The sequence below is a fragment of the Thamnophis elegans genome, chromosome 10 (genome assembly GCF_009769535.1).
Source record: "Thamnophis elegans isolate rThaEle1 chromosome 10, rThaEle1.pri, whole genome shotgun sequence".
Classification (NCBI taxonomy): Eukaryota; Metazoa; Chordata; class Lepidosauria; order Squamata; family Colubridae; genus Thamnophis; species Thamnophis elegans.
This window is the reverse complement of record NC_045550.1, coordinates 21375883-21401581: the sequence shown is the minus strand read 5'-3', so window position 1 is coordinate 21401581 and position 25699 is coordinate 21375883. Positions and strand designations below refer to the sequence as shown.

The 25699-nt window shown below is 44.1% G+C and overlaps 2 protein-coding genes across 6 annotated transcripts in view; one reads left to right on the top strand and one right to left on the bottom strand.

Moving 5' to 3' along the window:
* Positions 1 to 4227: 4227 nt before the first annotated feature.
* SFR1 (SWI5 dependent homologous recombination repair protein 1) lies at positions 4228 to 7442 on the top strand. Of its 5 annotated transcripts, none has more exons than XM_032226041.1 (4): positions 4228 to 4325; positions 5100 to 5209; positions 5295 to 5699; positions 6781 to 7442. In XM_032226041.1, the coding sequence occupies exons 2-4, from the start codon at positions 5117 to 5119 to the stop codon at positions 6970 to 6972; spliced, it is 690 nt and encodes a 229-aa protein (XP_032081932.1). In that variant the 5' UTR covers positions 4228 to 4325; positions 5100 to 5116; the 3' UTR covers positions 6973 to 7442. The 5 variants fall into 5 exon arrangements, with proteins under 5 accessions (XP_032081932.1, XP_032081934.1, XP_032081936.1 ...); XM_032226043.1 differs by having other exon boundaries at positions 5097 to 5209; XM_032226045.1 differs by lacking the exon at positions 4228 to 4325 and adding an exon at positions 4332 to 4537.
* The window catches only part of CFAP43 (cilia and flagella associated protein 43), a 65402-nt gene continuing 46837 nt past the window's right edge, over positions 7135 to 25699 (bottom strand). Inside the window, exons 32-39 of the mRNA XM_032226040.1 lie at positions 25464 to 25552; positions 24477 to 24684; positions 24076 to 24188; positions 22030 to 22189; positions 21441 to 21605; positions 9472 to 9552; positions 8230 to 8383; positions 7135 to 7734 (exon numbers count right to left, since the gene is read on the bottom strand). Of these exons, the coding sequence (XP_032081931.1) occupies positions 7559 to 7734; positions 8230 to 8383; positions 9472 to 9552; positions 21441 to 21605; positions 22030 to 22189; positions 24076 to 24188; positions 24477 to 24684; positions 25464 to 25552 (1146 nt within the window). The 3' untranslated portion in view covers positions 7135 to 7558. The remainder of the gene's footprint in view (positions 7735 to 8229; positions 8384 to 9471; positions 9553 to 21440; positions 21606 to 22029; positions 22190 to 24075; positions 24189 to 24476; positions 24685 to 25463; positions 25553 to 25699) is intronic.

The window sequence follows — 25699 nt, the reverse complement described above, 5'->3', positions numbered from 1 at the left end:
CTTCCAGTCCATGGGAAAGAAAGACAAAGTGTTTTCAGTTGGGCAGGGATAGAGTTCCTCTAGTCACTTCTCCTAACCTGAGGGAACTGTGCTGGAGCACACTGGGCAGTGGCGGAAGGGGACACCCGGTCCTTGGGACAATGTACTTAGGCTAACTATATGCATCCAAGCTCTGGTGCGACTGGTTTCTTTGCCGCAAAGCATCAGGGACCGGTGTTCTAAATGGGAAATATGATCCCCATTCAGTAGACCTTCTTTTAGAAATTCTGAGTCTCCTTTCCCTGATTGCTAAAGAGGAATCATTGTGGTTCAAAGGATTCTCCAGAGGAAGGAGAAGGAGAAGAAGCCCTGGAGGATCTCAGCCTAGAAGAGAACATCCTGGACTCCCTGGACCGTCTTCTTCAATGAGAAGAGGTATGAACCCCTCAGATAGGAAGGTGTCCAATATGCTACCTGGGAAGAGCGGAGGGCAAGTACAAGTAGCTCCAGAAAGAGCAACATGGTACTAATAATAGCCTTTGATTCCTCCCCCAGATACTTCCTCAGATTCCCCTCCAGAGGTCAGCTTGGAGGAGGAGAAACTAGCCCCAGGCACCTCAGGAGGTGAGTTGGTCAAAGGTCCCGAGCAGCCTGTCAAGAGTGATTTGGCTGAAACAACAGCTGCAGCAGGGCAGCCCTCAGGCTTTAGGTGGGGAAAGCAGACAACTGCCAGCTAGTTAGTGAGGAGGAGGAGGAACTGCCTTCTGCACCTGAACTAAGACAGGGCAGACAAAAAGGAGGAGCAGCAAAGGTCAGCTCCATTACTTGCGAGGAGCCAGTCTCACCCTTCTTGATGAGCTGCACTAGAAGCTGGCTCTTTAGCCTAGCAGACAGATGGATGTAATGCTGGGAATGTGTTCATGAGGAGGGGGTTGGACTAGAAGACCTCCTAGGTCCCTTCTAATTCTGTTATTCTGTCTGCCTATAGGACGGCTTCAGCAACGAAGCATATGCAGATAGAGGACAGAATCTCCCCAACTACAAAGCCCTGCATGGAGCCGCTTTCCCATGGAATGTTGTTGTTATTGTTATTGTTTGTTCTTAGTTTCTTCAATTTGTTAATTTATTTATATTGTTAAGTGTTAAAAAATAAAACCAATGGTTAAATAAAGTTTAAAGGACTCAAATGTCTATACACCAATGCACAGAATGCATTAGAGTATGAGGAATAAACAGGGTGAATTAGAAATTCAAGTAAATGAGGACAGATACGATATTGTTGCCATTACAGAAACTTGGTGGGATGAAACCCACAATTGGAACATACAGCAAGAAGGATTTAAATTATTTAAAAGAAATAGACCAAATAAAAGAGGAGGTGGAATTCCACTATATATAAGAAATAACTACATCTCTACAGAAATAGAGCACAACAATGAGAACTATCTTGAATGCATTTGAGTCAATTTTAAAGGGGGGGGGGGGGGACAACATTGCCATAGGTCTATACTACAGGCCACCCAACCAAGCAGAGGAAGTAGATGAACTTTTTGCTAGTCAGCTAACTAAGGTATGTAGGAAGCACACCACAATAGTAATGGGAGATTTTAACTACCCTGACATCAACTGGGAAACAAACTCTGCACCAAGTGGAAGATCCAACAAGTTCCTAACAAACCTAGCAGACAACTTTGTTTCCCAAAAAGTAGAAAAGGGAATAAGGGAATCAGCCATATTGGACTTAATTCTCACTGAGAGGAAATGATAGAAAGTGTTGAAGCCACAGGAACCCTGGGGGCAAGTGACCCTGCAATATTGGAATTCAACATTATGCAAACACAAGTAGAAGAACAAAGTCAAACTAGAATCTTGGATTTTAAGAGAGCTAATTTCAATAAACTTAGAGCTTGGGAAGAATTCCATGGATGAGAATCAGTGGTGGGTTTCAATTTTTTTTAGAATCTCTTCTGTAGGTGTGGCCTGCTTTGTGGGAGTGACTTGCCAGCCATGTGACTAGGTGGGAGTGGCTTGCCAGCCATGGGACTGAGTGGGAGAGTCTTGGCAGTCATGTGACTGGGTGGGCGTGGCCAACTTGTAAAATGTGGTGAAACTCACTTAATAATGAAATTTGCTTAGCAACAAAAATATTGGCTCAGAAACTCTGGCATTTGAAGCACGCAAGTCTTAAAGCTGTCAGGTTACAAGACCCTTGCACCCCTAACCCTTTAGAAAAAAAAAACCCAGGGGTGTTCAAATTTGACAGCTTTAAGACTTGTGGACTTCAACTCCCAGAATTCCTTCTCTCGCTCTTCATCTTGATGATGTGCGGACAGGCGGGGGGAGGGAGCTGGAACCGGTTCTAAACGGCACTGTAGATTTGTGGAATCTCTTCTATAGGTTAGAACTGGCAGGAACCCACTCCTGTAATCCACCCTCCAACATAGAAACACACTGGTTACATTCTCTCAGTCCTCTCTGGTTGACAAGAGTTGCTATGAGGAAAATAGGAGGGAGTGCTATGTACCCCACCCTCAGCTCCTGAATGAAAGGCAAAACTATCAATCTGATATATCAATGACATTTGCAGGATCCTGTCACTTCCCACCCACTCGCAGATACTGCTGTCAATTTGTCCTATTACAAATTCTGCTTGTTTCTATGCAGAAAATGCAAAACCTCCAAAGCTCCACCCAGTTCATATACAAGCAAATCCAGATGACGCTGTTGTTACTCACTATCATGTTTAGTTCATCCAATTAAAACTAAACATTAAGATTTATCTTGACACGCAAAGCATACTACGTATTAATTTTTATGTCCTGAAGCATAAATTAGGAGCAACATGTGTACAGTACAGTTACTAAGCAACGGAAAAGGTCTTTAGCCCTTCCCATTCAGGCACGGTCTAATATTTATTATTGTTGGCAGAACAATATTTTAAATATTTTCTGTATTGCAATTTGAATTACAAGGGTAGATGACTGCAGAAACTAGATATCTAATTTCTTCCCAACCCAAATCAAAATGCCCATAGTGAGTTGTCCTCAGTGCTGGGAATCAGCATATCGATAGAAACCTCCAGTAGCCCAACAAAGTTGGGCAGATGTCAATTAAACCCTGGCAACAACCACAGTGCAAGACAAAGCATAATATTGTGTCCATTGCCAAGGTCACATCAGGAGAAAAGGAAAAGAACTATTAGAAACTGAAATACCTATTTTTTTACTTTAAGCTGCTTCATCTTAATGAAAACTATTATATAAAAACAATTACCAGAGTTTGAAAAATGTGAAAATCAGTCCGTTTATGTTGAAAAATGTATCTGAAAATAGTCAACAGACTGTATAACTGTTGATTAACTAGGTGCCTTCAAATTCCTGTTGGCCACAAACCACATAGACTTCCTTTCAGAATAATCTATCCTCAGCCTGGCCCTTTCGATCGATTATATTTATTACTACCATATTGAATCCATCCTTACTTCTAGTTCTCTTTGTTTTCATTCCATCTTTTCTACCATTATAATTTGATTAATTAGAACTGGATCTTTGTATAACGTATCCAAAATATAGCTTGAGAACCATGTTTTTTATGTTGAATAAAACCTCTATGTGATTTGTTCTGTGATGCATGTGTTCAACAACATTAAAAAGCATTAATGCTCTTGAGTGTTTAAATTGTATACGCAAGGGCTTGTGAGACAAAAACTCTAGTTCTTGACATATCCCACTAGCCAATAAAAACCTCAAAGATTAGATAGAATTAAGAATCACTTTTTAAACAAACCAACAGCTGCCTGCCAGACTTTTACCTAACTGTGGTTTTAAAAATGGAGGAATCAATGTGAGAACATAGAAAAATCATATATGAAAATCAGAATCTGAACCATTTAGTGCAGATAAATTATAATTAAAAGCCTTGCCTAGAAATATTAATAATTGCTAAGTGGGAAGAACTATAACAGCACACCAAACCTCAGTCTAGGTCCTTGAGAATAAGCTCCTTTGAACATAAGGGGATTTATGTTCGAGTTCGAGCGCGCCTAGAATCCTAAAGAATTACATTAAACCAGAGTTTTTCAAACTTGGCAGTTTAAGGTGTACACAGTATTGACTTCAACTTCCAAAATGCTGACTGGAGAATTCTGGGAGTTGAAGTCCGCGCAGCTTAAAAGAGGCCAAATTTTAAAAACGCTGCGTTAAACCCAACGTGGTGCAGGGGACGTCAGCCCCGCCCCCCGCCAGTGTCCCGTGAGCGATTCTCCGGTTCTTCTTTAATTCGCTTCTTCCGCCGCGCAGCTGAGACCGTGACGCAACAGGCCTCGCAGAGAGGTTACGTCTTGCCGGGTGCGTTTAATTCGCTTCCGCTTGAGCGGGTACTACAAACAAGGCTGTGGGTGTTTAAGAGTGCCCAGATTTTGGATTGTGTTTTTGTTTCTGGGGTAATTTAGCGCGAGGCGAAACTATTCTGCTGTTAAAGAAAATGTGGCGGAGCCTTTAGTGCAGCCTGAGTCTCTCAGTTCCTCTGAAGACAAAATTCTTTTCGTCCCCGACGAAAGGTACTTGGAATGCTGCTTAATGCTCAGAAAGGTGGGAAGGATTAGAGACCTTTAAAGCTAATGTGGAAAGCAGGTCACATCCTATCCCACCTCATCGTGGGTTTACTAGTTCTCGGTTCCCTATTGTAAGAGATCTAAGGCGGCCAGATGTTGTCGAATACATGCTCAAGTAAATAGGTGACTATTTCAGATCGTATTTCTGTTTAGCCAGTTGAGTCCTGCAGAATAGACAATTCTGCTTCAAAAGAAGCTTAGTTAAAGCTTGTGAAAGAAGCTTTATCCACCAAGAGTATAGAGTTTCGCATGCAAGTTACAAATGTATATATGCAACAAAGGAGATGTGTCTGGGAATGTTAAAAGACTTGTGGTTTTAACTATTCTAGTAACAAATGTGCAAGTTGCTAGCTTATGATTTAGATTGTTCATGAGATCAATTAAACAGAGTTTCCTACTTCAGTACTATAATTGAAGACTCCAGAATTCAAGCAATACTTTATAACATGATTTTACACTGATAAATTGCCATCTTAACCCTGAAGTAGTCTGTCTATCTTTCAAGCAGGTTAATCAATTGTCAAAATGGGGACACCTATACTGAACAAACCTAAATCATCATCCTCCACTCCAGAGGATTGTGAGAATTCTGTTCAAAGCAACAGGTTAGGGAAACAGGTAATAAATATATCAAGAAATGCATTTTAATATATGTTTATATATTTAGATTGTTTTTAAAAGTTCTTAATTACATTTATGTTAGTTAATGAGTGCAACCCTTCGAGAACGGTTGAAGAAAACAAGAAGATCCTTTGATTCAAATTTTATTGTCGCCAAACAACTTAAAATAGATGATGAAAACAATAGTAATTGGAAGGAGAAAGCTTTATCTAAGGAAGAACCATGTTTTGTTTCACATGCTGAGGATAAGTGCTTGAAAAAAGTTCCTGATGAAATTATGTGTTCGGAGAGTTCTGCAGAAAACAGATCACTATCTGAATACAATGAATATATTAAAGCTACGCACACTTCTTCAGAAATTAATTTGTTGGGCACAAACTGTAAACAATGGGAGCTGTTGGAGGAAAAGATGACAATAATGAAACAGCTTCAGGAAAAAGAGGACATTCTTCGAAGACTTAAATTGGTCAAACTATATAGAACAAAGGTGAGCAAAGTAAATATTAAATCTTCAGAAAGAGTTTTAAATACATTCAAATATATTAAAAACAAATCCTGCCAATAAGGTTGTTTTTTAATACTTTTATTATGCTATTGCATTCCCAAATACTAAACAATCTTATCATGTCATCAAGCCAATTTCTGTTCCAATTCACTCTTGCACAATATATTTGCTTTCATGTATTCTAGAGATAAATAAGTCTTTAACTGTAATGGAAACTGGCCATTTCCTTAATAAGATACTATTTCTTGCCAATGTGTAAAGTGCTGTCTATTTTTAATTTAAAGTTGAAAAGACTTCTTTTTATGTAATACTAATTGTATATAAACTATACGTACTCAATGTCATTCACCTATTCTTGTCTTTTTGCACACATTAAAATTATCCTTGCACAAGTCATATTCATTATTTAAATTGCACCTTTATGTACTTTGTTCTAGAAAGTAAGAAACATTTTTTCAAATAAATATGTTATAATTGTACACCTAAGTAAGATACATTATATTGTATGACACAAAATTTCATTTTAATGTTTGCCAATTAGTGTACATTCAAAGTGACAATATCGTTAATCTAAGTCTAATAAGATTTTTTAAATAGTTTTTGTATATGATACTTTCAAATGGAAAGTACATTACAAACATGGGGCGGGGGGGGAATCCTCATATTTATACTTTTAAATTCTGTGAATTTCTGTTCTCTATTGCAGGAGTCTCCAACCCCCAGGCCATGGCCCACTACCAGGCCATGGCCTATTCAGAATTGGGCCGTGCGAGTGACTAGCTGGAGCACATGAACGTGCACACACAGCTCAACTTGCAGAAGTGGTGGGCTGGCAGACACTTGTGTATGTGCGTGCCAATCCGCCGCTTCCGTTAGTCGAACTGCATGTATGTGTGCCAGCCCATTACTCCCACAAGGCCCACACAGCCCAGTTCCCCTCTTCCCCTCCAGCCAGGCCAAACTGCAAAGCTTGGGAGCCATTGCTCTATTGGAGCAGTATCTAGGTTATCCATTTCAGCTACATCAACACATTATAAGCTGCTTTTTTTCTATTTCCCTACAGAATAACCCAGAAGAGTTACAGTTTCTGATATCAAAATGGAGAAAGAGTTCCCAAGCAATTCTATATGAGCTGCAATCAGCCTTACCTACTGATAACAAGAAATTAAGTCTGACTCAACTGATTGACAGTTTTGGATTAGATGACAAACTCTTACATTATATCCGAACAAATGAAGATTTCACAGATCCATAAAATGAGTGTTTTATTTCACTCTTAAAAATATATCAAAAGATGACTATTTTCAAGAATTGAATCTAAGTTCTGAACTGTATGAATCGATTATTATAAGAACCTGCTACCTCTTTCTGTTTCTTTTTTAGTCCAACCTCTATATTTAAATTCTGGACATCTATCCCTCCTTATTTAATACATTAAACTCCAAAACTCTGCTATTATGTCCCTTCTCATTTGTTCTTAACTCAGCCTCTTTTCAAACTGCAATCTTTCAGCCAATTTCTTTTGCCAAGTTGCTTTAGGATACTTCTCCGTATGCAAGGATATATTTGTTCCTTTATGAGTTTTTTTAAATTCCATTGCATGTCTTTTGGTTTTGTAAAAGTGGAATGTCTAAATATACCAGTTTTAGTATGACAACATTAATCTGTTACAATACAAACTGGTACATTTATTTAAAAGCATTGTGAATATAAATATGTTGAAGTGATCAAAATGAATGATGACACAATATTTATAAAACTATCTTAATGTAATAAAGAATAAAGTTAAAAGAGAAATTCAGAAGGAGGGGAAAAACTACCTTGCTTAAGAGTGTTTATTGCTAAAATTGTTGCACATCAAAGAAAGCTGGAAATGTTCTCATTCTCAATCTTTCCACTTCAGCTTGAAGGACGGCCAACTCCTGGGCTTGTGCTTTTGCAAGATCTACTAGTTGCTGTCGTTGTAGAATGTCCTCATAATGCTCCTTAGCAATGGTTTGGTTCAGTAGTTCTGAGTCTGGTTTTTAAACAAAAAAACAACAATAAAATAAGTGAACTGATTACCAGTGTTCCCCAACTTCTTTCAAATTTACTAATAGGACTATGGTAACTATCATCTTATTGTTATGAGCTGTACATCATTGTATGATTGATGAAACAGTTACTTCATTTGCACACGAAACAGTTTTTATTTATTTATTGGATTAATTTGCTTCCCATCAGTATTACTGTAGGCTCACTGAAAGAAGTGATCTATTTGCTAGTGTAGACCTCAAAACTATTGAAAGAAAGTAAAATAACAAAATGGAATTAATAGAAATGTCAGAATATATTGCAATGCTTAACAAAGTTATGGCAGTTGGTAATTGACCTAGGAAAATATACACACTTTGATAACATCCACATTATTTGGGGGGGATTATTTTTCATAAAGAGTGCATAATGTGAACTCACTTGCTACGTGATCATCATGAGTTTTTTGGGTGATATCTGATCTTTGCATGTAACTTACCAGTAGCCTCATAAATGTGCCGCCTTTCTGATACAATAACAAGCATTTCTTGTAATTTCTTGCTGAACTTCTGGTTTGATACCTCTTTTAAGTGTATTTGTTTTTCTAATTCTTTAATTACTTTTTCTTTTTGTTCTATATTTTTTTTGTGAACCTGGTAATTAAAAACAATTATTAAAAAGGGATCTTTAGAATATTAAGTGAAAAGATGCTAAAACAAATTTTATTTCTTCTGTGAAAGAGGATAGTTAGCTTTTAATATGATTTAATTAAGAGTTTAAACATGTAGCCAGTAATACAATTATTAATAGAAAGTGTGGGGTCCCAATGACTATATTATTTTGGTAGGTTGCTTCTTCCTCAGTGAGAAGCTGAAGTATTTGTATTACTAAAACAGAAGCCCTCAACCATATAAAACATTTGGATCCAAATCAGGAAAAGTGCTTTTGATCTTTGTCCAAAATGGTCTTATTTTCAGTCTATAAAAATTTCATTCATTGTGGAAATACTTCAGAACTGAAGTAATATTTTTTCAGTTATATTTTAGACTTCATATACTATATTCAGTAATGCAAGATGAACATTAAATTGAGGAGACCACTAAGTTAAGATCTATAATAGACTCTTAAATATTTGAAGAAAATTGATAAGGTAGTAATAAAAATAAAATAAAACAAAGAACTAGTATAAACTATTCTTCAAGGTTTTCTTTTGATACATTATAAATAAAACAACTAATAGCTAGAAGGAGAAGATTAACTGATGCTATAGTGTATTCAGATAGAGGGGGAAAATTACAGTTCATTTATATGACAACTCAAGTAAGTAGAGGTAGAATTGAAGAGCATATGTATAAATAAATCCTACTGACTCAAACTCCCAAAATAATCTCATCTATTAGCTGGTGAGGGACATTTGTGTGCAAACAAGTTTGAAATAAAATTGTTCTAGTAAGAGTTAATCCTGTTCATGTAGCAATACCATGAGAAAAATAAGGATTGGGAGGTCACTAGAAAAAAAAAATTCAGGTGACAAATTAGGACTGTAGTCTGAAGGTTACAGATGTGGTAAAAACCAAAAGTAGAAGTGATTGGAAGTATTTTATAGCATTAGCAAGAACTCAAAATTGTTTTCCTTTAGCAAGTATAAATATGATGACATCAGTAAGTCTAAACTAAATATGTTGAGTATGTAGCATGTTCCATATTTCTTTATTAAAGTTTATTCCATAAGAGAAATTACCTTGTCTAGAAAGTTAAATGTTCCTTCCATTACTGATACTTCATGATTCATCCGCTTATCATAGTTTAAGACTGATAAGAACTATGAAATCAAAAAATAAAAGATCAAGTTAATATAGCTGATGCTTCCTGATGTTAAATCCTAGATCTGTAATATTAACTTAGCAAAAACAAATTTTCAAAGGAAGATTGTTCTGCTTTCCAGTAACAAACCTTAAGTAAATTCACATTTATCTCGAAAAGCTTTTATTGAATGAGCAGGCTAGTTTCCAGTCTCAGATATAATGCATATACAGTTATACTTAAGATTGTGAACCCTCTTGAATGTTAAATATTTGTTTGATCTGTTCTCCAGTGCACTGCTCAGAGAGCCCAAATGCTGGGTTAACACAGCCTATCTGCCCTTGGACTGAGTGATGTTTTTCTTGACCACGCCTCCCTTTGCCTGCACATGCTCAATTCGAAAACTCAGTCCGCCCGAGTTAGGGCTGTTTTGGGAGAGCTCCAGTCTAAGAGCAGAAAGGCTGGAAAAAGTTTCCCAATTTGGACCACGTTTAAATTCTCAGATAGAGGAAATCACGCTTCTACATCAGGTCTGTCTATTTGCCTCCAGTGAGGCTTCCGTCGCTTTAAGAGAAAGGCTGCCGGGTTTTCCCTGCTGTTGCTAATTGCAAGCACTGCAGGGGGTTGAAAAGGCTTGCACAGCGGGGGCTGGCTAGCAAGGGAGCAATTAGTGGGATAAACCAAGTTCCCTGTTGGAACAGGGGCGTCCCAGGGGGAGGAAAAGTCCAGCAAGGCTCTGAGAAGGCTCTAAAGCAGGTGAGCCGGATTGCTAGGATTCCCTCGCCTGCTCCATTTTGCCCGGCAACAGCAGCGACGGCTGGAGCCTTCGCGCGCCTTTCAGGGCTGGAAAGAGCGGGAAGCGGCTGCGTGCGCACCCCCCGCCATTTTGGATCGCTCCGACTCACTGGGCAGAGCGGCAGAGCTCAGAGCGTGCTAGGAACAAGGCAGCAAGAAGAGCCCAGCCAGCCAACGGAGCCTCAGCGAGCCCTCAACGACTGCAGAACGCCGCGGGGAGGCTGGGGGCTAGTCTGGGAAGCCAGCTAGTCTCTCCCTCCGGAAAATAAGCTAAGTCTCGGGGAACCGAGGGCGGTGGGAGGAAGGAAATCCGACCCCAAGGCGGCCCTTCCCTCCTGGAGATTCTGCCAGCGCTTTTGGACTGCAAAGGCCAGCGCGTGCCCATCCCAACTCCAGCTATCTTCCAGGCCTCGTGGGGACCTGAAATGGCTGAGGAATGCAGGGAGGCCTTAGGGGATCAGGTGGGGCCCTCCAGCAAGCGCTGCAAGCTGGATCCCTCTGTAAATAAAGGCAAAGGGCACAAAGGCTCACTTGGAAGGTCTTCTCCAAGAGCCACAGTGGATCCCAGGGAGGTTTCAAGGCCCCTTCAGCCAGAACCTAGCCCAGACCGTCGCAGCAGGGAGTCAGCTTCCCCTGATCGTGAGGCCCAATCCCCCGGGGACAGTGAATTCTTGTCTGGGGATAACTATGCATCCAGGGATCAATCTCCTGAAGCATCTTGGGGGTACCCCGACTCCCCTAGCTCCTCCATCGGAGAGGAATGAGATTCTGTCCAGAATTCCCCCTTTGGGAAGGGTGGATCCAGCTCAGGCAGGCCTAGCCAGCGCAGGACCAGTAAGCAAAAGAAAAAAAGGGGGAAAAGTCCTGCTCTCTCGGATGAAATGAGGGAGGTAATTGCCTTAGCCATCTCCCAAGGGATAGCTGAAGGCATCAAGCGCAAGGGCTCTCGCAAGGGCAAGGCCCCAAAGGAGAAACGCAAACCTCGGGCCTCCACCTCTAAGGAGCCTGTATCCTCCTCCCCATCTTCAAGCCCCTCTCACTCTGGGTTATCAAGTTCTGAGCAGGAAGAAGGGGAGATTTTCGCCCTTTCCGAAGACGAAAACCCCACCCCTGACAAGCCAAAATTCTCTGGCCTGTTTCAACCGTCATTATTCAAGTCTATCTTGCACAAAGCCATGACGGCCACAGAGTTAGGCCCCACTTCCAGACCTGAGGCCTCTCAGGCTTCCACTTCCAAGGATCTTAAGCATGGGTTGTTCAAAGAGACAGTAGAAACTCCCGAGGTTATTCCTGTGCCAGACCTATTTATGGACGCGGTACGGCGCCAGTGGCTACAGCCGGGCACCCTGACCAACCCCAGTGGGGGGGATAGAACTCTATATGCAGTAGAAGATAAAATGGAGGAAATCCTCAAATTCCCAGAAGTAGATGCCCCAGTCGTGTCTCTGACTTCCAATTCCAACCTGCCAGCTGAGCTCCTAGAGGGACTTAAGGCAGAAGATAAGAGGTCAGAAAAGGCATGTCAGAAAACACACATGGCGTCTGCCTGGGCCATCAAGGCATCCACCTCTGCCTCCTTTTTTATTAGGGCCACCCTATTCTGGCTGCGCCAACTCAGGTCCAGACCCCCGCCCAGGAAATCTAGGTGGCGCCATGAGCTAACCAAGATTATTACCGCTGTCGAGTATTCGGCGGATGCCACCTTGACAGCAGCAAAATTCTCTTCCAGAGCTCTAGCTTCCAATATCACCTCCCGCCGCCTCCTATGGCTCAGGCACTGGCAGGCCAAAATGAAGGCTAAATGGAAGCTGGCATCGGCCCCATTTAAAGGGGGCTTTCTGTTTGGAGAGGCCCTGGACAAGTTTGTCACCGAAACCAAGGACAAACGCAAGATCCTTCCGGCAACCTTTAAAAGGGGTGACCGGAAAGGGGCGGGGTCCTTTCGTAAGAGACCCTACAGGAGCCAGGAAACAGGGCAATCTTCTCACCCTTCCTCCTATCAGAGGCCTTTTCAGGCAGGGGGGGATAGGCACCAAGACAGATCCTTCGGGGCTCGTGCCAACCAATCCCAGTCTTCCTTTCGGAGACCATTCTGAGGAGGAGGAAACAACAGTGGTGGATCCCGGCCCTTTCATAAGGGAAAGTGACGGTCACAGGGATCCCCCCATCGGGGGTCGGCTACGGCTGTATGCCGACAGGTGGGAGGAGATAACATCGGACAAGTGGGTCCTCAACACCATTCGCAAGGGCCTTCTCCTGGACTTCCTATCCTTTCCCCAAAGAAAGTTTATCCGCTGTCCTACCCCCAGGAACCCAGAAAAGAGGGAACGCATGAGGGCAGAAATCTGCCATCTCCTAGAGATAGAGGCGATAGAGCCAGTCCCCAAGGATCAGCAGGGGAGGGGCTTCTATTCGATCCTCTTCCTAGTGCCCAAAAGTTCAGGGGGGTGGAGGGCCATCTTGGACCTCAAGAGCCTAAATCAGCATCTAGCTTACAAGAGGTTCAAGATGCAGTCACTCCACTCCATCCTGGGCTGTGTGAGGGAGGGGGACCTATTGACATCAATAGATCTCAAAGAGGCCTACCTGCATGTCCCCATCCATGTGGCCCACAGGCGGTTCCTGAGGTTCTACGCGGAAGGGAAGCATTTCCAGTACAGGGCTCTTCCCTTCGGGCTATCATCTGCGCCCAGAACATTCACCAAAATTCTGGCAGTGCTAGCGGCTCATCTCCGCAACCATCCGGTTCGTCTGGAATGTTATTTAGACGACATAATCATTCACTCTCTCACCACCAAGCAGGCACACCGCGATGTTTCTCTAACTGTGCAGACCCTGCAGTACCATGGCTTCTCTGTCAACATGGAGAAGAGCCAGTTCCGACCATCCACCTGTATACAGCACCTGGGTGCGGTCATCAACTCCACCTCCTGCCAGGTATTTCTTTCGCCAGACCGGCTGTCGAACCTGAGACGCAGAGTGAAGCACTGCAGCCTTGCCAGGTCGGTACCCATCATTCAGCTGTCCCAGCTCCTAGGGATAATGATCTCGTGCCTGGGGGTGGTTCCCTGGGCTCGCCTTCACGCCAGGGAGCTGCAGTGGTTTCTGCTGCCAGTGCAGAGGGCCAGGAACAGCAACTCACTCAGGCGGGTTCGGCTTCCACGAAAGGTGATCCGGTCTCTGGCATGGTGGAGGTCCAAGGCAGTCAGGAAGGGCTGCCTGTTCAAGGAGCCGGAGAGACTAGTTGTCACCACGGATGCCAGCCTCCTGGGGTGGGGCGCCCACTGTCAGGGCCACCTAGCCCAAGGCCGATGGACTCAGAGGGAGGCCGCCCACAGCATCAATTGGCTGGAACTGAGGGCAGCTCGCCTAGCGCTGAGAAAGTTCGCATCTCTAGTAAGAGGGGCTCATGTACTGTTGATGACAGACAATGTGGCGACAAAAGCGCACATAAACCGGCAAGGGGGCACTCGATCAAAGGCCCTCATGCTCGAGGCAGAAGCGCTGGGCAGGTGGGCGGAACGTCATCTGGCTTCTCTCAGTGCAGATCACATCTCCGGCGTAAGCAACCGGGAAGCAGACTGGCTGAGCCGCCAACGCATCGACCACTCGGAGTGGCGCCTGCACCCGGACCTGTTCCAGCAGATCGTGAGGAGGTTCGGCAAGCCACAGGTAGACCTGTTTGCCACACACAACAACACACAGCTCCCACGCTTCTTCAGTCGCTACCACTCGCCCCAGGCGGAGGGAACCAATGCTCTGAGGTCAGCGTGGCCTCAGGGACTTCTGTATGTCTTCCCTCCACTTCCGCTCATCCCTCAAGTGGTGAACAAGCTCCTGACCGAAAAGGCAGACCTCATTCTGGTGGCTCCCTTCTGGCCCAGAAGGCCCTGGTACGCAGACCTGGTCAGCCTCTCAGTTCAAAGACCTTGGAGAATCCCCCGGGACAAGATTGCCCTCAGCCAGGGGGCCATCACCCATCCGGAGCCCCAGTGGCTGCAGCTAGCCGTTTGGCACTTGAAGGGGAGCTCCTGAGAAAGCAAAAATTCTCTGACCAGGTCATTCGAACAATCCAAGCGTCCAGGAAGCCCTCTACGACTAGAATCTACGATGCCACCTGGGCCGCCTTCTCACGGTGGTGCAAGACTAGGAACATAGAGGCCTCCTCAGCCTCGATCCCCCAGACCCTAGACTTTTTGCAAGAGGGTCTGGATAAGGGCCTTGCAGTCAGCACCCTCAGACGCCAGGTTGCAGCGTTGTCTACCATCCTGGCAAAGGGCTCCTCTCGCTCGCTGAGTCAGCTCCCCCAGATCAAGAGCTTTCTCAAGGGAGCAGCGAACATCAGCCCTCCAACTGTTCACCGGTATCCGTCATGGGATCTTCCATTTGTGCTTAAGGCCCTGACCAAAGCCCCATTTGAGCCTTTGAAAAAGACCAGTCTGCGCTACCTCACCATCAAAACCGCTTTCCTGGTGGCCATTACATCCGCTCGCAGGGTAGCCGAGCTTGCTGCGCTCTCTGTCAGGGAGGATTTGTGCGTAGTTCACCCGGACAGAGTAATATTGAGACTTGATCCGTCATTTGCTCCGAAAATTAACTCCCTGTTTCACAGGACTCAAGAACTTATTTTGCCCAACTTCTGTCCCCATCCTTCTCACCCTAAGGAGCGTGAGTGGCACAAGCTGGACGTGAGACGGGCCGTGCGCACGTATGTAAAGAGAACAAAGGACTACCGCCGGTCAGAGGCTTTCTTTGTCTCCTTCCTCCCTGCGTCCCTGGGCCGCAAGGTCTCCTCTCACACTGTGGGACGTTGGCTACGTGCTTGCATCAAACTGGCATATGAGCACCAGGGCAAGACGGCTCCGAGACGAATCACCGCTCACTCCACCAGGAGCGCTGCAACGTCTGCAGCCTGGGCAACCCAGGCCTCTATCCTAGACATTTGTAGAGCGGCCACCTGGGCTTCCCCCACGGCCTTTATTAGAAACTATAAGATTGACACCTTTGCCTCAGCCGAAGCCTCCTTTGGCAGAAGAGTATTACAAAGAGTGGCTGAAATGCCAGAGGCTTCGGCGCTTCCCCACCCTGGGACTCAATAGCTTGGGCATGTCCCAGCATTTGGGCTCTCTGAGCAGTGCACTGGAGAAAGACCGTTGGCTTACCTGAACGGTCGTTCTCGGGGCACTGCGAAGAGAGCCCAAACCCACCCGGGTGTTTGTATTTTGAACGATGTGGCTGTATTGACTGTAATTGATTACAGGACGGTTCCTTCGTTTTCGAATTGAGCATGTGCAGGCAAAGGGAGGTGTGGTCAAGAAAAACATCACTCAGTCCAAGGGCAGATAGGCTGTGTTAACCCAGCATTTGGGCTCTCTTCGCAGTGCCCCGCGAACGACCGTTCAGGTAAGCCAACGGTCTCTCTCTCTACGTAAGTCATATAATAGATAAAAATTTACCAAATGAGTAAAACAGATACTTTTTCCCTATTGAATAAATTGATCCAAAGCTACATATTTGTATGTGCAAAGATATTTGAACCTTTGCTTTCACTAAGTAGTGTATTTTCTCAATCTTGTTTGTCTACAGCCGCCTTATATACTACGTACTTTTGACTTGGTGGCTAAGGACATCTCCCCAGGACATAAGAAGGGAGACATAAGAAGGGAGAGGAGCAGACCATTGCTTCCTCCACTGTTTCCATATTATTATATATTATAACTGCGCAATTTTAATTAGAATGTTGAGTGTATGGGAGTTGCTTGGAATTGAATGAATGCCCACTTTTAGTAATTGTTACCTTGTATTTTATATGTTTTAAATTCTTACGTGGGATTTGTTAGAGTGGATAAATGAGAATGCTTGACTCGGAGGACCTGCTGGGGAAGGCGGGAGGAACTGGGGTGGTTGGGGGGACCATGGACATGGGAGTGGGTCGGAGCATAGCGGTCGTGACAGGGAGAGGCAGATACGGCGGGGACCTTAGGGCTGGCCATTACCGGGGAAGGAGGGTTCGCTACATTACAGAGATCCCTCCTTCCGGCCCTAGGAGTCCCACTCCAAGACCAGATGGCGCGAGTAGTCAGGACCCTGGTCTCAGGCTGTTGTCGCTAAATGCCAGGTCTGTTGTTCACAAAGCTCCCCTCGTCCGGGACTTAATTGTTGACGAGAGGGCAGACCTGGCATGTATTACTGAAACCTGGCTGGGCACAGAAGGAGGAGTCCCCCTTGTAGAGATGTGCCCAGAGGGATTTCAGGTGCTTCATCAGCCGAGAGCCCAGGGAAGGGGTGGCGGTGTGGCTATTGTAATCCGGGAGTCTCTGTTACCTCGTAGGGTCCCTGCTCCGGAGCTTGTCGGGTGTGAGTCTCTGCTGATAAAGTTGGACCTCAAGGGTCAAGTGGGTTTGCTACTAACGTACCTGCCTCCCAACTGCGTTGCAGCATCCCTCCCCTCGCTCCTCGAGTCAGTAGCCGAGCTGGCAGTTGAGTTCCCCAGGCTTATAGTTCTGGGGGATTTCAACTTGCCATCGCTCGGTGAACGCTCTGAAGGGGCGCAGGAGTTCATGGCTTCCATGACAGCCATGGGCTTGACCCAAGTAATTCGGGGCCCAACCCATGCAGCGGGTCACATGCTCGACCTCGTATTTCTCTCGGAGCAGTGGATGTGTGATCTTGGTCTGAGGGGTAATGAGATCATACCCCTGTCGTGGTCAGACCATTGCCTACTGAGGCTTGACTTCCGGAGGCCAAACCCCCACCGTAGGGAGGAGGAACCGACCAGGTGGTTCCGCCCCAGGCGACTTATGGACCCTTTGAGGTTCCAGACGGAGCTTGGGGTTATTCCTGATACCCTCGCCCACAGTTCGGCGGAGACTCTGGCTGCCGCCTGGTACTCGGCGGCGTCGGAGTCTCTCGACCGGATTGCGCCACTACGGCCCCTCCGGGTCAGTGGATCCCGGAGAGTTCCCTGGTTTACCGAGGAACTCCGGGAGAAGAAACGCCGGAGGAGATGCCTAGAGCACCAGTGGAGGTCCGATAGGTCCGAGGCAAACCGAGCACTCTTAACTACCTGCACCAAGGACTATGTCCGAGCATTAAGAACTGCAAAAAGATCATATATTTCTTCCTTGGTTGCGTCCGCCGAGTCACGCCCAGCCGCCCTGTTCAGGATAACCCGCTCCCTCCTTAATAGGAGGGATGCGGGAGACCCCTTGCAGGGTAGGGCTGAGGATTATGCTCAATTCTTGGCGGACAAAGTAGCTCGGTTTCGATCGGACTTGGACTCCACCGCAGTAGATCCAGCTGAGACACAGGAGGATCATTTGCCACATCAGTTCTGGGTTGAGTTCCAGGAAGTTGCCTCTGGGGATGTGGACAAGGCCATCCGAGCTGTAAGTGCCTCCACTTGTATTCTGGACCCGTGTCCCTCCTGGCTGGTGGCCAACAGCAGGGAGGTGACACATGGCTGGATCCAGGCGGTTGTCACCGCCTCCCTTCGGGAGGGGCACTTCCCCGCCGCGCTCAAAACGGCGGTGGTGAGACCCCTCCTAAAGAAACCATCGTTAGATCCAGCCATCTTAAACAACTTTCGTCCTGTCTCCAACCTTCCCTTTATTGGGAAGGTTGTTGAGAAGGTGGTGGCCTTTCAGCTTCGACGGGCCTTGGAGGAAGCTAGTTATCTTGACCCCTTCCAGTCCGGCTTCAGACCTGGTTACAGCACAGAAACCGCTTTGGTCGCATTGACCGATGATCTCTGGAGGGCCAGAGATGGAGGCTATGCGTCCATCCTGGTTCTCCTTGACCTCTCAGCGGCTTTCGATACCATCGACCATGGTATCCTTCTGCGACGACTGCGGGAGGTGGGAGTGGGAGGCACTGTTTTGCGGTGGTTCTCCTCCTACCTCTCGGACAGGTCGCAGTCGGTGTTAGTAGGGGGGCAGAGATCGTCCCTGAGGCCCCTAACATGTGGAGTACCTCAGGGTTCGGTCCTATCCCCCCTACTATTTAACATATACATGAAACCGCTGGGCGAGATCATTCGGAGGCACGGGATAAAATACCATCAATATGCGGACGATACGCAATTGTATCTGTCCGCCCCGTGCCAACTCAATGAAGCGGTGGACGTGATGAACCGGGGTCTGGAGGCCGTTAAGAACTGGATGAGTGCTAACAAACTGGTGCTCAACCCGGATAAGACCGAGTGGCTGTTGTGTTTCCCCCCCAATAATTTGGCTAATACACCAACGCTTAGGCTGGGGGGTCAAATTTTATACCCCTCAGATAGGGTCCGCAACTTAGGAGTCCTCCTGGATCCACAGCTGACTTTTGACCATCAGCTGTCAGCTGTGACCAGGGGGGCATTTGCCCAGGTTCGCCTGGTCCGCCAGTTGCGGCCCTACCTAGATCGGGGGGCCCTCACAACAGTCACTCGAGCCCTTGTGATCTCTAGACTGGAATACTGCAATGGGCTCTACATGGGGTTGCCCCTGAAGTGCATCCGGCGACTACAGCTAGTCCAAAATGCAGCCGCGCGAGTGATAGTGGGCGCACCTCGGTTCGCCCACGTTACACCTGTCCTCCGCGAGCTGCACTGGCTGCCTGTTGGTCTCCGGGTGCGCTTCAGGATAATGATGACCATCTTTAAAGCACTCCATGGTAGTGGATCTGGGTACTTGAGAGACCGCCTTCTGCCGATTACCTCCCTAAATCGACCAATCAGATCGCACAGACTGGGCCTCCTCCGAATTCCATCTGCCAGTCAATGTCGACTGGCGACCACACGGAGGAGAGCCTTTTCTGTTGCTGCCCCGACCCTATGGAACGAGCTCCCCATGGAGATCCGCACCCTCACCACGATCCAGACCTTCCGCGCAGCCCTCAAGATCTGGCTCTCCCAGCAGGCCTGGGGATAGGCTTCCAATTACCCGCCCGAGTGTTTGATTGCTGAATGAAAGTTGTGTTTTATTATTTTTCTTTTGTTCACAAAGTGTTTGTTTTGACCTTGCACTTCCCCTCCCCTGTGGTTGTAAGCCGCCCTGAGTCCCCTCAGGGAAAAGGGCGGCATATAAATCCCAATAAAACCTAAACCTAAACCTAAACCTATTTTCTTGGGCAGCAACAACATCAAACTTTTCTGATAATTTGATTAGACCTACATATCAGCTTGGGGGAATTTTAGTACATTCCTCCTTACAGAACATTTCAATTTGGTGAGTTTCCTCATGTGAACTGCCTGCTACATATCCTTTCACATTTCTATAGAATTAAGGTCAATACTTTGACTTGACCATTCCAGAGCATTAACTTTCTTCTGCTTTAACTATTCTCTGGTTGTACAACTTGTATGTTTGGGGTTATTGTTTTGTCGTTATGATCCACTTCCTCAGTTCAAAGACACATACTCCGATATTTTCCTTGAGAATTTGTTGGTATAATTCAGAATTTCATTAATAATGTCAAGCTATTCTCCATAGTAGTGGAGGTATCATCCAGACTGAATTGACATCATCCGCTCACTGATAGGACTGAGTCTGATGACAATTGTTATTAAGCCATGCCCCTGTTGCTAGGCAACCCTAGCTTTTCGACTCATTCCCTCAATGAGGACGGATGCATCACCGTTAGCTCCACAGCTAACTTTTAAATTTGAGATAAGTAGGATATTGGTTTAACATCAGATTGTGTGTGGATTTGTCTTGGGAAACACTGTATTGAGGCTGTTAATTTATGCCTTCAGCCCCTTAGGGGGTGACGTGTGTGTTTGCCTTTAAGGCAAAGATTCTGGTTCAATGGTAGCAAAACATGATACTGCCACCAACATATTTCACAGATGGGATAAGGTCCTCCACAATGGAAGGCAGTGTCTTTTGTGAAATATAAAACTTTTCACCTAGGCCAAAAAGTTCTATTTTGGTGTCATCTGTCCATTGAACATTTTTCCAATAGTCTTCTGGCTTAACCACATGTTTATGTATAAACTATAGCAGGGACATGCAGTCACTAGAGGCAGGGGAGGCGTGGCCTCACCAGTCATAAGGAAAAGGAAAGAATTTTAAAGATTTTTTTTTAAATAATTAAAGCCAAGGTAGTTGCTACCAGATTCTAAGTCACAGTGACTTGGAACAGTGCTTAGTGTTAACTATAGGAGGAGGCCAGAGAACTAGGGGCCTCTTTTGCATAAGGAATTTTTCGCCTTTTAAGAGTTAATCAAGGGTTAAAAGCGAAGAATTCCTTATGCAAATGAGGCACGTGTTCTCTCGCCTCCTGTAGAGGGCATTTTTAGAGGCTTTTTAGAGTTCTCTGGGAGCAACTAGCTCAGTCTGACTCAGAGCTCTGGCCTTTCATGAGGGCAGAGTTGAAATCCTCTCTGAAACAGCTGGAAAAGGTGCGTGTGTAGGGATGGGGGAGGAATTCAAAAAGTTTGATTGCATGCAGAACCCACGTTGCCTTTTCAAACACACACACACACACACACACACACACCACACACACACACACAGCTGGATAAAAGTATATAAGCCCAGCTTCACTGAAAAGGCAACGTGATTCACCTGCAATCAAAGGCTCCGATCGGAAGGCAGCAGGGGAAGGTGGGGGGGTATGGCAGAGGAGCTGCTTTCAAGCCTTTGGAAAATATATCCAATCCAACTTCTGTGTTTGTTTGAGAGTGAGTGAGTGAGAGAGGGATCCAAGTTCTCTGTGTGCGTGTGTCTGTTTGAGAGAGGGGGGAGGGAGGGAGAGAGGGAGGAAGGAAGGGGAGGGAGAAGAAAAAGAATGGGAAAACTTATTTTGCAAGGAGGAAAAATCCTGTCGCTTTAAATCGAAACTGAGCATGCCTGGCTGTGGAATTCTGGGAGTTGAAGTCCACAAGTCTAAAAAGCTGCCTCACCAGCCATAAAACTCACCGCTCGTCACTGAACTATAGACAGTTTGGAAGAGTAGTGGCTTTCTCAATATAGGGAAGTCTCGTGCAGGTATTGATGAGATAAGTAGAATAGCAATAGCACTTAGACTTATATACCAGTCATAATGTTTACAGCACTCTCTGATATGCACTTTCTAATATAGTTGCATATTTTATATCATGATTAAAATTTGAAAATATGAACTTACAATCTGATGATCTTTTGTAACATTTAGTTTTTGTATATCTCGAGCCTTTTGATTCAGATCTTGTACTTGCATCTGCATTTTTCGATGTTCCCATTCCAGCTGAAATATCCCTTTACGGAAATCTTTACTTTCTACCATACTGGCAATCTTTTTTTGTCCTTGAGCCTTGAAAAAAAGAAATATTTCTTCGTGCAATGTATCATTTTAAAATTACATTCTGATAACAGATGAGATTTCGTAAAACTGAAGGTAAAATGGCAAAGTTAACTCTTCAAATGAACAACATTTGTGAGCTATTTGAATATGATAGATTTAAAAGCAAAGACAGCCACATTGAATAAGAAAGAAAAATCATTGAGGCTATGTGCTCACTGGTAATTTAGTTAAGTGTTAGAAGAATTACACTAGTTGGGGCATGTAATATGTGATAAGAGAATTAAAATAAGGTTGATTATGTCACTTAAAAAACTATAACTGTATTTAATTAGAAGTTGTAATGCAAAGAAAATAACTTTTCATATAGGTGATATGCAGAGGCTTTATCTTTAATATCATTATCTTTTTTCTTTGAAAAAAGAAAGATTGTTACCCAGATCATGCTGTTTAGCTCTTCAATAATAGTCCTGTTGATCAGAATAGCATCTGTGTAATCTGGTATTAAGTTGGTGCCTTCTAGTTCCACTTGTCCTTGTTTAAAAAGGAACTGGACCATCAAATCTAATTGAAATCTCATTTTCTGCTCCCGAAGCCTAGAGTTATATAATATAACTTATGTTAACATTTTACCATGATTAGGAAAAAACCTTATCTAGATTATCTTATGTACTGATTTATCTAACTATACAGGTAATTCTCAGGTTATGTCCATTTTGCAACTGTTCAAAATTATGATATTGAAAAAGTAGTCTTAACAACCAGTCCTCACATTTATAACTGGCACAGTGTTCCTATCATCAAATTACCAAAATTTAAGCATTTGGTTGCTGGCCCACATTTATGATCATTCCATGATCCCGTTCTCCTGCCTTGCATGAACTCCATCCCCCACCTGCTTCTCTCCATCTCTGCCCTTTGGCACAACACAGCCAAGAGAAAGAGGCTGCTGTATTCTGCTGCCTACTTGTGGCCCTCTTGCCACCCCAACTCACCTTTGTTTTTTTCTTTGCTTTACTTCCCCTCTGCAGGACTTGGTGACACTGGCTGGCCTCAAGCTCCAAGGTTCAGGGGCTCTGTTGGCTTTGGCCTCACTTTCTTTTCTGACCCCTCCTGGTTGCTGCCTCTATGGGCACTGACCTCCTGGCAGGCCTGCCCCACTCCAGCAGTCTTAGCTTGAGACAGCCAGTGTTAGCAAATCCAGCAAAAGTGAGGTAAAAAAAGACAACAAATATCAGTTGGAAGCAGTGGGGTGGTGAGAAGATGATGAGGGACCACATGTGAGCCACTCTGTGGGGTAGTGGTGGAGAGCCCTATGAGTTTTCCCCCCAAAGGTGCGCTCATTGGCCCCAGTGCATGGCTATGCTAGCATTTGACTTTCACCTACGTAGTTTCTTTGGGACTGCCGGGGCATCAGCAATGACCATGGCAATGACACTGAAACTGAGGAGCAAGAGTGCTTTCCCCAACAACCATGTTTCCAGGCAGCGGGAGCATGTGTTCATTGCTATGGTCCCTTCTTCTCTAGTGTGCCTTCCTCTTTCCTACCACTACCTATGGTACTTGCAAGACAGGGAGTCATGTCCCTTCCTGCTCCCAGAGCCACAAGAAGACTGCATCTGCAGAGGGAGCTGTCTCAACCCAACTGCCCTCTGGGCTGCTTGCTTGAAGAGTTCAAAGAGGGTAGATAAAGGCCAGGTGAAGGAGAATAGTCAATTCCAAAACTGGTACCATTTCTGCATTCAGCCCAATGTTGGGCCTTTTCCATCCTGTGCCTGCCAGGTGTGTGGGGAAGAGAATGGAAGAGAATTGGCTCTTTTACTAGCCTGTGCCTGGTGATTCATCTGAAGACAGTTCCTTCCACTAAAAGGCTTTCTGACCTGCTGGGTGGTGGCAGTAGAATATAGCAGTCTTTTCATCTCAGTCATGGTGTGCAGTGCAACAGGCAAAGATGGGGGAGAGATAGGCAAGTGGGAGGAGTTAAAGCAGAGACAGTTCATATAGGTAGAAGAAGCATGAAGTCCTCATCTAATGATCATATTGTTCCCACTTAATGATCACAATTGCTGTTGCAGTCATGTGGTGCTTCACTTAATGACCAAGCACCAGTTCCAATTAGCATCATAACTCAAGGACTGTCTGCACTGGGAAAAAGTAATCTTTTAATCTGATGGGTCCTGCATACAGTAAGGTAAGAATGACTCGTAGATGCTTCCTTTTCAGAGGACAATTTTTCCATTGTCTGTGCTAATGTTGAATAAAGAACATGATTAACAATTATAATGTTTTTAGACTTTTAGCTTTTCTCCATAACAAAAAGGGCCCTTACACTTTGGATACTGTAGGTAGGTTTATTTAGTTAAGATTACTACAACTATATTATTATGGTATACTGTAGTATATATTGTTATGAGATAGTATACATGAGTTCAATAATAATTAATATACGCTTTTATAATATAAAAGAAAAAAGCAAACTTACAAATTGATCTCAGCAAAAACATGTTCAATGTCTTTCCGCAGCTGTTCATCATCTTCCATTCTTTTTTGAAGGAAAGTTTGCATCTCTGCTAGTGTCAGTACTTTTTGCTTCACCTTTACAAAAAAGAAAATAACCTTTATTTTAGATTACTACTTTCAAATCACATTACATAGTTTTTTTTACATTATTTAATAGAGAGGCTGATAAAACATTTGAGACCCATGAAAATAACAAACCACTTCTTGCAAAATGAAAACTAGAAAGGATTTTAAAAGCAGCCACCTTCCTATGCATGATTGGGACACTGTGTGGTTCTCATTAGCTCAGTTCTGAGCGAATTATTTATTTGTATAAAATATAAAGGTCAAATTTGATTTTAAATAATGAAATCTTATACATACTTGCTGTTCACTTTCTACTTTCGCTCGCCTAGCTGCACAAAAGCGTTCCCAGTTACTGATGTCAAGCCCCTCAGGTCTGTTTTCAGGATTGTCCATTTCATCAATTGCTTTCATTAAATGGGCGAGAGCATCCTGATACATTTTGGCAGAGCCTGGCCGTTCCCCATATGGGTTTGCAGTATCTGTTTGTACTTTCATCTTCAAAGCCCTTCCATTATTGAACACAACAGGCAAAGAAAAAATGTAATTTTTTCCTGTGACATGCTACATATTCAACAGAAAAACTTGTATATCGCTAGCTTAATTTTGTCTTTAAAAATCTCTGTACTGTGTATTAACTAGCATTTTTTTTAAAAAAAACTTTGTATTTAATTTCTGAAGTTACTGATGATGGGCACTGATGATGTTAACTAGAATGGGTAATGAAACATCTGGAAGAAAACAAGCAAGCTCAGAGACCACTAAAGACCCCTCATGTCAACCTTGAGTTACAAATATTCTCTTTTATTATTTAATTTCTATATATAGACCAGGAGGAAGGTTTGCAGTCTTCCTTAATTTAAACAGAGATTATTTGGCTCTGTGTTACTGTCATTTAGACAGTATATTGTAGGTGTTCTTTGTAGACCATGTGTTATTTTGTTCTGTGGTTATGGAGCATATCATATTTTGCTCTATATCATATTCAATTTATTTAAAAAATATGTTGTAAAAGAAAAAGGAGTGTGGCAGGCTGAAAGAGAGACTTTAATGATAACACTAGTAACTGGCTGCCACTTCATCTCATTTAACAGTGATTGCTTCATTGGTATTTTTCTTGTCATGTAAATGCCCTTAGAATTGAAAAATGAACTAATTTAATAAGCTTCAACGATTTTCAGTTTTTTTCAGATACTATACAACTTCATTTTTTGCTTATAAGATTATGTCTGTAAGAGGAAATTCATAGATTTTCAGAAAATGATTGAACTAATGAAATTTTTCTACCTTGGTCGACGTTTATAAAGTTTGAATAGTTGATCAACATGATGAGTTTGAAGATCTGAAAATTCCTTTCTAAAACCACGTTCCATAACCTTTTGGTCAGGGGGAAAACAGAAGTTATCTAAGTGTCAGAGTTTATTATACCAATTTCCAGTTCTGCTGTACATAATGATTACATTTACAGAAAATGAGCTTTAAATTAAGGAATGTTGAAATTTATTTCATTGTCATATTCACTT

Bases quoted from the DNA above. Each gene is read 5' to 3' on its own strand.
- SFR1 (XM_032226041.1), top strand. From the start codon at position 5,117: ATGGGGACACCTATACTGAACAAACCTAAATCATCATCCTCCACTCCA. The intron at 5,210-5,294 runs GTAATAAATATA...CATTTATGTTAG, and splicing joins GCAACAGGTTAGGGAAACAG to TTAATGAGTGCAACCCTTCG. The intron at 5,700-6,780 runs GTGAGCAAAGTA...ATTTCCCTACAG, and splicing joins TCAAACTATATAGAACAAAG to AATAACCCAGAAGAGTTACA.